The 12,352-nt window shown below is 40.5% G+C and overlaps 1 protein-coding gene across 3 annotated transcripts in view; it reads right to left on the bottom strand.

The window, feature by feature from the left end:
• Window positions 1-12,352, bottom strand: part of SPATA16 (spermatogenesis associated 16) — a 324,224-nt gene that overhangs the window by 73,619 nt on the left and 238,253 nt on the right. For all 3 annotated transcript variants that reach the window (XM_084769323.1, XM_084769325.1, XM_084769324.1), the window contains one exon: window positions 6,845-6,992. In XM_084769323.1, the coding sequence (XP_084625449.1) occupies window positions 6,845-6,992 (148 nt within the window). The remainder of the gene's footprint in view (window positions 1-6,844; window positions 6,993-12,352) is intronic.

Below are 12,352 nucleotides of genomic sequence, written 5' to 3'. Positions count from 1 at the left end.
TTACTTTAGGAATGGCTCTTTGAGTCTGTGGAAGATTTTGTAGGAATATCAGTGGATTTGTCTTCCTGAACACAAACTTGGCTATAACACTTTCCCAACAATGTTGGGGGTGAGAGAGCTCTTTAATTACATAACTTTTTCCATTTGTAAAAGCTGGTTCCAAAGAGGAAGGCATCTGATTTAGAAACTTCTTTATCATGATAAAATTATATGATTTAAGGAAGGAATAAAGAAAAGAGGAATTTCTGACTTTATGTTTTAGAGAAAACACGAATATATTATCCTTACTAGTAAATGATGGCTGGGCAAAAACAAACTTATAAATTCCAGTGAGCAGCAATTTTTAAAGGTCTATTTAAAAACAATATATTATTCCTCTGAACATACGTATTTACTCCTGGGAGTTACAGTGCACAAGAAAGACAAAATATGACTCTACCCACTTAAGTGTTAAAGTAATTGATATCTGATCCACAAAACTTTTCTATTAAACATGGCTAAACACAGATCTATTACTGAATATTTATTTATTTAGCAAATAAATCTTGATATTTTCATCAAGAGGAGACAGGGTATGCTTATTGTATTACTTTATTATTATTAAAATACAGCCATGCAAGAATAAAAACTGCATGGAATTGCATTATTTCATTGGAATATATGAATAAAAATCACAAGTAAAATCTTTATAAATGAAAGCATAATAATTCCAGGGCTGGTGAATTATTATTTGTTTTATGTACCCCGACTACACCACATGAATCAAAGTAGATGTTTTCTTAAATAAGAAAAATGGATAGCTATGCTATAAAAATATCAGTAATTTTTCCTCCATGAAACACAATACAATGAAGCTCTATTGTAAAATGGCTTGAAGATTTTGGTGGGTCCACACTAGAAAAGGATGTGCCTGAATGCTGATACACACTGGAGCCTGGAGAGCCTACAAACCTAGCTATAATAATAATAATAATAATAATAATAATAATAATAATAATAATAATAATAATAATAATAATGTAATAAAAATAATAATATAAAAAACAGAGATGACCAGAGGAATATTAACATCTTCCATAAAAGGTGAGTTTTTCATGGTATATCACTGCCAAACTCATTTCTCACTTAATTGGTTCACTCAGAAAAATGAAAACCTAGACTTAAATTCAAAAATTATTTTAGATTTAATTACATTTATACCTTCCTCCTATTTAATGTAGAAATATCTTACAAAGAAGACTGGTTAAAGCAAACATGCTGGTGGCTGGGGAGGGAGGGGGACTTTGCTGCTCATGGTCACCTCTGCCAACTGCGGCTGGCCTTGCTGCATTGCCATGACCAGGGAGTGAGGCGCTCTGTCCCAGGTAGGCTCCAGGAAAGTGAGCAGAGTTTCTGAGGTGGGGTCTGCCTGCCAGCCTCCACTGGCTCTACCCAGTGTGCTAGTCTCCAGGTTTTAATGATAACTGCTCTAGATAACAAGTGCTTCGCTAGGTACCCCCTTCATCTGAGACTCACATGAGCTTTATCCATTGTATTTCCTCAGACTGTTTCTCAATTTTAGAAAACCTTCAGATTTTCTTTCTTTTCTTTTCTTTCTTTCTTAATATATTTTATTAATTTATTCATACTACATCTAAATTGTTATCCCATCCCTTGTATCCTCCCATTCTTCCCTCTCTTCCATTTTCCCCTTACTCCCCTCCCCTATGATTGTGACTGAGGGGGACTTCCTCCCCCTGTATATGCTCATAGGGTATCAAGTCTCTTCTTGGTAGCCTGCTATCCTTCCTCTGAGTGTTTTTCTTTTTCTTTCTCTTTTTTTTTCCTGGAATAAAAACTTCAAAATAGCAAGAAAGAGAGACCTTGGGTGGGTGGTTGCAAGTGTGTTTCTTAGCTGCCTGTGGAAAGGTGAATGTCAAGTTGAAGTGTGTGTACTTGTTTTAATATCTGGCATATAGTAAACACATATTAACAAGGGGGGTTTATGGATAAAGCCCATGCTATGCGAGCACAAGGACCTGGCTCTTGATCCCTTTAAAAAGCCACATATGGTGATACTCACTCGAAACCCCAGCTTTGTGGAGGAAGAGACAGGAAAACCTATGGGGCACATTGACCATCCATCTTAGCCTGTCTGCTGAGACTCTCAAAACAAGGTGGGTGGCTCCTGAGGAACAACACCTGAGGCACACACCTACCAAGATGTATGCACACTTGCACACATCTCTTTGCATGCAGACACTCCAATGCACATACTTTCACATATACATACATACATACATACATATACCCACACTGTGCACATATGTGCATGCGTGCACGCACACACACACACAGACACACACACACACACACACACAGACATTTAGGTGGTAAATAAAGAGAAGAACACATGAAAATATTGAGTGTTGAAGATAGTATTGGTTGCACATGAAAGAAAATGTTTTTTTCAGTCATTAGAACTGGGTGAGTGAGTGAGGACTAAAGCACAGTGGTAGGGTGTGGTGATCTAGCTTTTGTTGTCACTTATCTTTGTGTGACTGTAAAGTCATAGCTGGTGCACAAATGTATGTTGAAATATGTGAGCAAGTAAATGACCAATGGGGCAAAAGGTCTTCTATTCTATCAATATCTGGTCATGGTGGCATTTAAGCCCTTGGGAACCAAAGGCAGGTAGGTGGTTTGCTCCAAGAGTGAGGCCAGCTGCAGGACGCCAGGGTTAGACAGTGAGAGTCTGTCTCAAAAAAAAATTACACACACACACACATACACACACACACACACACACACACACACACACACACACACACACGGTGTCTAGGTGTTGAAGGGGCCTTTCCTCTTTTGTGCTCTGTACCCACACTCATCTCGAAGGTGCTGGGATTAAAGAAGTCACGCCTCAGGTAAGCAAGTCTTCAGTAGTTCCTGCCTCACTAATATGTCTGTCAGCTATATTGGGCCAGAAGGCTGAAGAAGATGCTCCAACATAATAGAGAGTCTTGGGTTACTATTCAGGTAGAAAACTGTCTCTGATAATCTTCTCACTTGGAAAGCTACTAACCTGCACTCCCGGCATACTCAAGTAATCAAGTTTATTCCATCTCAAGTCTCTGATGGGGTTGAAGACCAGGTAGCTTAGTTTTACAATGAGGCTTAGTTGTTTACGGATTAAGATGTTTTTAGGTCTAGATAGATGTTTTAGGTTGATAATGATGACATATGATAGATAATGATTTACGTTCAGAATTTTAGATGCACCAAGACAGGAAAGAAGGTTTTCTTCAAGGCTGTCAAATACATATGGACAAAACACTAAGAATGTAACATCTATATAATTACTGATTGCATCATGGTTATTCTTGCTATAGGTAGTTTATTGTGTATATGTGGAATAATATAAAGGTATATGTAAAATATAAAATAAATATTTTTTTAAATCTGAAAAAAAAATGAAGTCATGCCTCAAAACTGCATTACCTCTAGGAGTAGACTACTAATAGTTGTTTCACCCTAATCCTAGATGATAGTTTTTTTTTGGGGGGGGGAACCCTGGGTTTTTGCCCCAGAGGCAAATGATGTCACCAAACCATCGTCATCTTGTTTACTGTTTACTCAGCTCCCACAGAGGCAAAGAGCTTTAGTAGCCCTAAAGAAATTTACATTCTAAGCTGCCTTCCCTACCTCACACACCCTTGACATGCTTTGTCTTTCCACTCTGGGCGCTCATATCACACTGTCATATGCTAGCAATTAGTGATTCAAAATAATAGAAACAGTCATTAGTGATGTGTAATTATCTTCTCTTAGAAAGCGTAAGATTCTTTAGCGCGAATTGTCTTGCCAACGGATCATAATTCATCTTGATAACAGGTTTGATGGAGTTATAGGAGACGCGGGTCTGGCTCATTAATGTTATTATTGTTTTTAAACTCTCAGTGGCAATGATGCTTCCTAAGTATTAATTAATCGTCATGACTTCTCTGGGAAATGGGTTAAATATAACTAAACTAATTCCACCAGAAGAGAAATTGGCAAATTGGCAATCTCGATGAACCCCCCTCTGTTTTTATGACATTAGAATAAAAGCAGCTGAATTGGATTCAGTTTTCCAAGGTGATAAGTAGGCAAAACTTTTATGTGCTATCAGCGACCCCGCCCTTTAAAAAAAGAAAAGTCTTGAAATGCAATGAAATAATGAAAAGAATTATAGCAAGTAACCAAGTCTAAGTTCTGAGAAATATTAACAGTTTTTTAAAACAGAGTTTTAAAACTATACTTTTTTCTTTTGTGTTTTAATCTTACTTTAAAATTTTAATTTTAAGTGTGTGTGTATGTGTGTGTGTGTGTGTGTGTGTGTGTGTGTGTGAGAAAGAGAGAGAGAGAGAGAGAGAGAGAGAGAGAGAGAGAGAGCTCTCACAGCACATGTGTGGATACATGAGGACAATCATGGTTGTCAGTCTTCTCTGATCATCTTGCTTGAGGCAGAGTTGTTCTTGTTCGATGCTTACTCAGCACTCCAGGCTAGCTGGCTTGGATGCTCCCTGGGGCTCCTCTTGTCACCTCCCATCTCATCATAGGAGGGCTGGGATGTCAGCTGCTTACTGCTGTGTCTAGCTTCTATATAGGTTCTGGGGACCCGGAAGTCAGGTTGTCAGGCTTGTGAGGAGTGCTTTTTCCTACAAAGCCATTTTTGCTGACCCTTGGTTGAATGCTTAAGAGAGTGCTCAGACTCACTAAACAGTACCAACAGTCATCAGAACATGACATAGGCATTTAGTTCCTCTTTTTTTTTTCCGAGACAGGGTTTCTCTATGTTGCCTTGACTGTCCTGGACTCACTTTGTAGATCAGGCTGGCCTTGAACTCACAGCGATCGCCTGCCTCTGTCTCCCAAGTGCTGGGATTAAAGGTGTGCGCCACCACCACCCGGCCTCTTTTTCTTTTCAAATTCACCCTGTAGGGACTTATGATTCACGTGTCAATAGTTGGATTTATCATATTTTCTCTGAAGTCCCAGAGGAACTTTATTGATGAAAACCAGAAATTTATAGAAGCTCAAGGTCCAGGACCAGCCTCGCATCAGAGGCCTGCTGTCACCCTTCTTGCAAGGGACCTGCAGAGGGTTCTTTGTTTCTAATGTAGATCATCTTTCCCCATAAATTATGAGAACAACAAGAGAACAAGTATACAGTGCTGATTCTTGAAATGTGATCAATAATAGTCTTGTTATTAATCCCATAAATCAATGAGTCAGCCCCAGAGATCAGGAAGAGCAAGGATTATTTCTTAATTTGAGGCTGCGGACACCAGGTGCATGCTTTTGGAAGTCTTGCTTCATCTTGTAATCCTTGCTGAGCAGATTTTTGTTTAGTGTGGGTTCATAAAATTCCTTTGAATCCAAAACGACACTTGGTGCATAGTGAATAGGAAATTTATTTTGGAATGATGAGCAAAAGCAGGAGACTTTCAACATGAAAAATAGAGAAAGGCATAATCCCATTGCTTTGTCCTTCGACACACTGCTGTGATGTGAGCCATCCTCCACAGGACTGTGTGCTTGAGTGCGTGGTCTCCGTCCGGTGGTGCTGTTTTGGGAGGCTGCGAAGCTATTAGGATGTGGAGTGTAGCTCTGAGAGGGAAGGAAGGCCCCGAGGGTTACAGAACACCCCACCTCTGACCCTAGCTCTTCCTGCTTCCTCATGTGAAAACCGCATCGCAGAGCATGCTGCCACCACACTGGCTGAAAGAAACCTCTTCTCCCTTAAGAAAGTAGTGAAAGCAGGTACCCTTGTGTCTGAGTTAGGGTTTTATTGCTGCGAAGAGACACCATGACCATGATAACTTTTTTTTTTTTTTTTGGTTTTTCGAGACAGGGTTTCTCTGTGTAGCCTTGGCCAACCTGGACTCACTTTGTAGACCAAGCTGGCCTCGAACTCACAGCGATCCTCTTGCCTCTGCCTCCTGAGTGCTGGGATTAAAGGCGTGCGATAACTCTTATAAATGAAAAAAATTAATTGGGGCTGCCTTGCAGTTTCAGAGATTTAGCCCACTATCATCATGGCAATAAGCATGGTGGTGTGAGGCAGACACGGTGCTGGAGGAGGGGCTGAGAGTTCTGCATTGTAATCTGTAGGTAGCCAGGAGGAGACTGGATATGTTTCACAGTGGGTGTAGATTGAACATTTAAGACCTCAAAGCTACACCTCCACTGTGACCTACCTCCTCCAGTAAGGCCCCAGGTCCTAATAGTATCACTCCCTATGGCCAAGCAGTCAAACATATGGGGGCCATACCTACATAAAATTACCACACCTTGGTTATCTAAGACACACACACACACACACACACACACACACACACACACACACACACACACATACACACGGAGGGAGAGAGAGAGAGAGAGAGAGAGAGAGAGAGAGAGAGAGAGAGAGAGAGAGAGAGAGAGAGAGACACTGTGGTGGATGGTGAACAGGAAATACAAGCAGCAGTCATTGATGAAAAAAATTACCATCTTCAGGAAAACACTAATTGCTGTGAATACAGAGGGGCAGGGAAAGGGGGGGGGGAGGAAGTGAAGTTTACTTTTCTGTCATACGTCTTTACTATTTTGTTCTTTTAAAACCTTAAGAACTTCTAGATTTACTCCTTAAAAAGTTTAAAATTGTGACTATACAAGGCAGATTGTGTTGAAACAATAGCATTACTTAAAGTTTTAAAAGTAAGTTTACCTTTGAGGTTTTTAGATTAAAGCTTACACCTGTAAGTAGAAACAACAAACAAGCCAGAAAGGACACTGAGCTGGTTGCCATGGCACCAGAGCCTTGTGAGGACTATACACTTACCTGTGTAGATCCACTCCACATAGGCAGGATGAGTTTTCATGAACACCTCTTTCACTTTTTCTATTTTATCATCCCTTATTTTTGTTGCAAAGGGTGTGTACATAACTGAGAAAGCCTCGGCTCTGGTGATGGCTTCTTCAATCATGGCCTGAGAGGAAGCAAACGACCCACTTAGCAGCAATAACGACATAAGATTTTTTTGAGAATGTAAAAAATATAATTACCTTATGGATGATTTAAGAATCTATATACTGTACAGCAAAGACAACATATTTTAGTCTTAAATATTCATTAGAACACAATTTAATTAGTTTTGAAAATACTATTTCACATTAAGAAATCCAATTAACTGAAGAAAGTTTGTAAACAGCCACCTGTGCCCCAAACCTGGCATAAGATAAAAATAAAAGTCTGCTTTTCAAGGTGTCATTTTTGCTACTTGACTTAGAAAATCAAATTCTTAGGTACGGCATTATAACCAGTCTACTAATGGGTAGATATTGGTGACCAATTTATACAAAATTATTTTTTCCTTTTTAAAATTTCTATATGTATTTATTTTTAAAATAATTTATTCAGATTACATCCCAGTTCTTATCCGCTCACTTATATCTTCCTGTTCCCCCCTCCCTCCTTCTCTCACCCCATTCCCCTCCCCTAGGCCTGTGACAGAATGGGACCTCCTCCCTCACAGTCTGATCACAGCCTATCAGGTCTCATCTGGATAGTCTACTTCCCCTTCCTCTGAGTGCCACCAGGCTTCCCCACAAAAGGGCAAGTGGCCAAATAGGGGGCACCAGAGTTCATGTCAGAGTTAGTCCCCACTTTCTATACAAGTGTGGAGAATGTGCTATCCATTGGCTAGATCTGAATAGAGGGTATGTGTATACTGCATGCATTGTCCTTGGTTGGTAAAGCAGTTTGTGTAGGCCCCCCAAGTCCATATCCACCAGCCTTGATGCTATTCTTGTATGGTTTCTGGACCCTATGGGTCCTTCTATCTCCCCGTTATTCCATACCACTGTTCCTTGGAGTCCCAATAGCAAGTCACAGCATCTGCCCCAACCCCCTGCTGAGTGAAGACTCACAGAGGGCATTCATGTTGGGCTAGTATTCAATTATAAGTGAGTATATACCATGTGTGTCTTTCTGGGTCTGGGTTAACTCACTCAGGATAATAATTTAGAGTTCCATCCATTTGTGTGCAAATTTCAAGATTTCCTTGTTTTTCATAGCTGAGTAATACTCCATAGTGTAAATGTACCACAGTTTCTTTATTCATTTTTTGACTGAGGGACATCTAGGTTGTTTCCAGATTCTGGCTATTACAAATAAGGCTGCTGTGACCACAGTTGAGCAAATGTCCTTGTCTGGTGGAGCATCTTTCAGTTGTATATGCCCAGGAGTGGTAAAGCTGGGTCTTGGGGTAGAACTATTCCTATTTTTCTGAGAAAGTACCAGACTGATTTCCAAAGTGGCTGTACAAATTTGCCCTCCCATCAGCAATGAAAAATTGTTCGTCTTTCTTCACATCCTAGCCAGCATGTGCTGTCACTTGCGTTTTTCACCTTAACCGTTCTGATGGGTGTAAGATGGAATCTCAGAGCCGTTTTGATTTGCATTTCTCTGATGACTAAGGACGTTGAGCTTTTCTTTAAGTGTTTCTCAGCCATTCTATATTCCTGTGTTGAGGATTCTCTGTTTAGCTCTGAACCCCATTTCTCAATTGTGTTATTTGGTTTGGTGGTGTTTAATTTCTTGAGTTCTTTACATATTTTGGATATTAGACTGTTGACAGTCTGTAGGTTGTTGCTTTGTTCTGTTTACAGTGTCCTTTGCCTTACAGAAGCTTCTCAGCCTCATGAGGTCCCATTTATTAATTGTTGACCTTAGTGTCTGGGCTGTTGGTATTCTATTCAGGAAGTTGTCTCCTGTGCTAATGAGTTGAAGGCACTTCCCCACTTTTTCTTCTAACAGATTTAGTGTATCTTGTTTTATGTTGAGGCCTTTAATCCACTTGGACTTGAATTTTGTGCATGGTTTTAAATATGAGTCTACTTGCATTTTTCTAAATGTAGACATCCAGTTAGACCAGCACCAGTTGTTGAAGATGCTATCCATTTTCCATTGTATAGATTTGGCTTCTATGTCAAAAATCAAGTGCCCATAGGTGTATGGATTTATTTCTGGGTCTTTGATTCAATTTTATTGATCAACCAGCCTATTGCTATGCCAGTACCATGGTTTTTTTTTCTGTTTCTCCATAGTACAGCTTGAGATAAGGGATGGAGATGCCACTGGAGGATCTTTTATTGTACAGGGTTATTTTAGCTATCCTGCGCTTTTTGTTTTTCCGTATGTAGTTCTGAACTGCTCCTTATACGTCTTTTAAAAATTGTGTATGTATGTTGATAGGTATTGCACTGAATCCATATATTGCTTTTGGTAAGATGGCTATTTTTACTATCTTAATTCTCCCGATCCATGAACAAGGGAGATCTTTCCATCTACTGATTTCATCTTCATTTTCTCTTTCTTTCATTTTTTAATTTAAAATGTAATTTTATTAATTTATTCAGATTACAACTCAATTGTTATCCCATCACTTGTGTCCTCCCATTCCTCCCTCCCTCCCGCTTTCACCCTATTCCTCTCCCCTAGGTCTATGACTGAGGGGGACCTCCTCCCCTACTATATGGTCATAGGCTACCAAGTCTCATCTTGGTAGCCTGCTTATTCTTTCTTTGAGTGCCATCAGGCCTCACCACCAAGGGGAGGTGGTCAAATATGGAGCACCAGAGTTCATGTCAGAGTCAGTCCCTGCTCTCCACATAACTGTGGAGAATGTCCTGTCCTTTGGCTAGATTAGAGTAGGGGTTCGATGTTTACTACTTGTATTGTCCTTGGTTAGTGCAATAGTTTGAGCAGACCCACCTGGGCCCTGATACAGCCATCACAATGTTCTTCTTGTAGGTTTATAGGACCCTCTGGGTCCTTCTATTTCTCCATCTCCTATATTTCTTTTACCCAAGTCTCAGTAGGATGTCCTCACATCTATCCCAATCTCCTGGTAAGTGAAGACTTTTGTGGGACATCCCCTTTGGGCTAGTGCCCAATTATAAGTGATGATATACCATATGAGTCTGCTTCTGGGTTAATTCACTCATTATGATAATTTCTAGTCCCATCCATTTTCTCTTTCCTCCACTCCTATTATATTTACATTTTGTCTTTTCATGGTTTCCTTGATTTCTTGGATGTTTTGTGTCAGGAATTTTTCAGATTTAACTTTTTTTTGATGGTTGCATCAAATTCTTCTATTATACCTTCTACCTCCAAGATTCTTTGCTCCATCTTTTGAATTTTGTTCCTGTTTTCTTTTCTAAATTCTTTTATTCCCAGCTTTCTTATGTCTGTGTTTTTATCATTGTTTCCATTTTCATCTTTAGATCTTGAACTTTGATTTCCTTCATCTGATTTGCATTTTCCTGAATTTCTTTCAGTGATTTCTTAATTTCCTTTCTATAGGCTTCTATCATGGCCTCTCTAAGGTCATCAATCTGTTTGGCTGTACCTTCCTGTATTTGTTTATGGATTTTATTTGTTTCCTCCATTATCATCTTTATTATTAAGGATTTGAGATCATTTTCTTTGTGCTTCAGTTGTGTTTGAGTTTCCAGGGTTGATTTCTTTGGGATGACTGGGTTCTGGAGATGCCTTATTATTTTGGTTTTTGTTGTTTGTGTTTTTTACACCGGCCTTTAGTCATCTTGCTGTTTCTGACATTGGGTGGTATTTTCTGGTGTCCTTCAGTGGCTGTTGAGAGCAGATCGTTGGTGAGTGTGTATAGATTGAGATCCCTCACCATGGGGATCAGGAATCCCTTCTCTGGATCAGGCAGGTGACCTGGGTTTAGCTCCACAGGACTTTGCTCTACACACTGGGCTCCCCACTGGGCCAGCAGAGACTGATGCTGATGCCCTGCAGCCCAAAGTTCAGTCCAAGAGAGTGTAGGTACAAGTTATTATACTCCATTTGGCTGGGCTTTGGATACCCTGCTAACGGTCACTGGGACCCTGGGGCCTTGGTTCAGTTTGCCAGATAGTTGAGTACCAAATGCTAGCTTTGGCATTTTGCTAGGCTTCTGTGTAAGTGCCTGTGCCTGCTCACGTTCTGGGGCCTTGGTTTAGTCTGCCAGAGAGTGCAGGTTCCACCTTAGCCTGCAGTGTTTGGCTGGGCTTTGGCTGTCCACAGCTGTCTGGATCCCCTGTCTGGGCCCTGGGGCCCTCCATGGACCAGTGGGATATTCAGAAATCAAATCTATCCAACATCCATACTGTGCGCTGTACCCTGGGCCAGCAGACACTGATGCTGGTGCTCTGTACCTCACAGTTCAGTTAGAGAGGTGGGGGGAGCAGGTACTGCCCGATAGTCTGTGTGTGCCTGTGGTTTGAAGACCCTGAGGGCATCCACTAGACCCTGGGCTTTTGGTGGACTGGCAGGGTGGTCTGATATCAGATACACCCATTCTTCCATGTTCTCCCCTAGCCAGCAGATGCAGATGCTGTTGCTTCACTGCCTACAGTTTAGTCTCAGATACAGAGTCTGAAATATAGAGCCCAGATGCAGTATGCAGGCGGGTATGCATCCAGACTCTGGGGCCCGGGCACCCATCCTCCATGGACTAATTGGATGGCCTGAGGTCAGACCTACTTGTGCTCTGTACTGTGTAGACCCCTCTCACCAGGTCTTGTGGTCTGTAGTTCCCAGCCCAGTTCATAGGTTCTGTCCTGCCAATCAGATCCAAAAATATTTTTTAAAATGCACTAACCCACCTATACTGAATTACTTTCATAAGAAGCACTGCAAACTGGACACACTCCTTTCTTCTCCCAATCCTGGCAAAATCCTTTAGCAGTAAGAGGCATCTCAGATTCCCCAGAGAAGCATTCTTACCTCCGGATTGCAGGTGACATGAGACAAATTCAGCTGTGTAAAAAGTTTCTTTAAATTATGTTTGCTCACATACTGTTCTCGCCAGGACTTTGCCCTCCTGCTGAGCTTCCTGTTTTAAATATGCCACAACCATACTTGTATCACGTTTTTAAAAGAGCCATTTCAAAATTTAAAGGGAGTATATTATTTTCTACAATTATCCCTTCTAAAAGAGACTTGGAATTTGAAAAATGTGTGTCTACAGCTGCCTCATTTTTTTCTGAAAATAGCACAAAAACATATTATATGAAAAGCCCATATATATTTATAAGAATAAGAAGTTCCCTGACAATAAGACTATCTACAACCAATAAGAAAATCAACAGATTGGAACTGTGTAACAGTGGGAGAGAACCCAACAAACAAATTATATCATTACCAACCTCGTATTTTGAGAACATTAATAGGCAGTTTTCATATGGGTATATGCCACACTCTGAACATTCCCTACATTCCCCGTACCCCACTTAGTGCTCCTTGTATCTTTTGTTCTATGATTATGTTGAAAATATT

This window comes from Acomys minous (genome assembly GCF_964271855.1).
Source record: "Acomys minous genome assembly, chromosome: 19".
In the NCBI taxonomy this organism is placed as follows: domain Eukaryota; kingdom Metazoa; phylum Chordata; class Mammalia; order Rodentia; family Muridae; genus Acomys; species Acomys minous.
The sequence above is the reverse complement of the archived record's forward strand: the minus strand, read 5'-3'. Positions and strand labels throughout refer to the sequence as shown.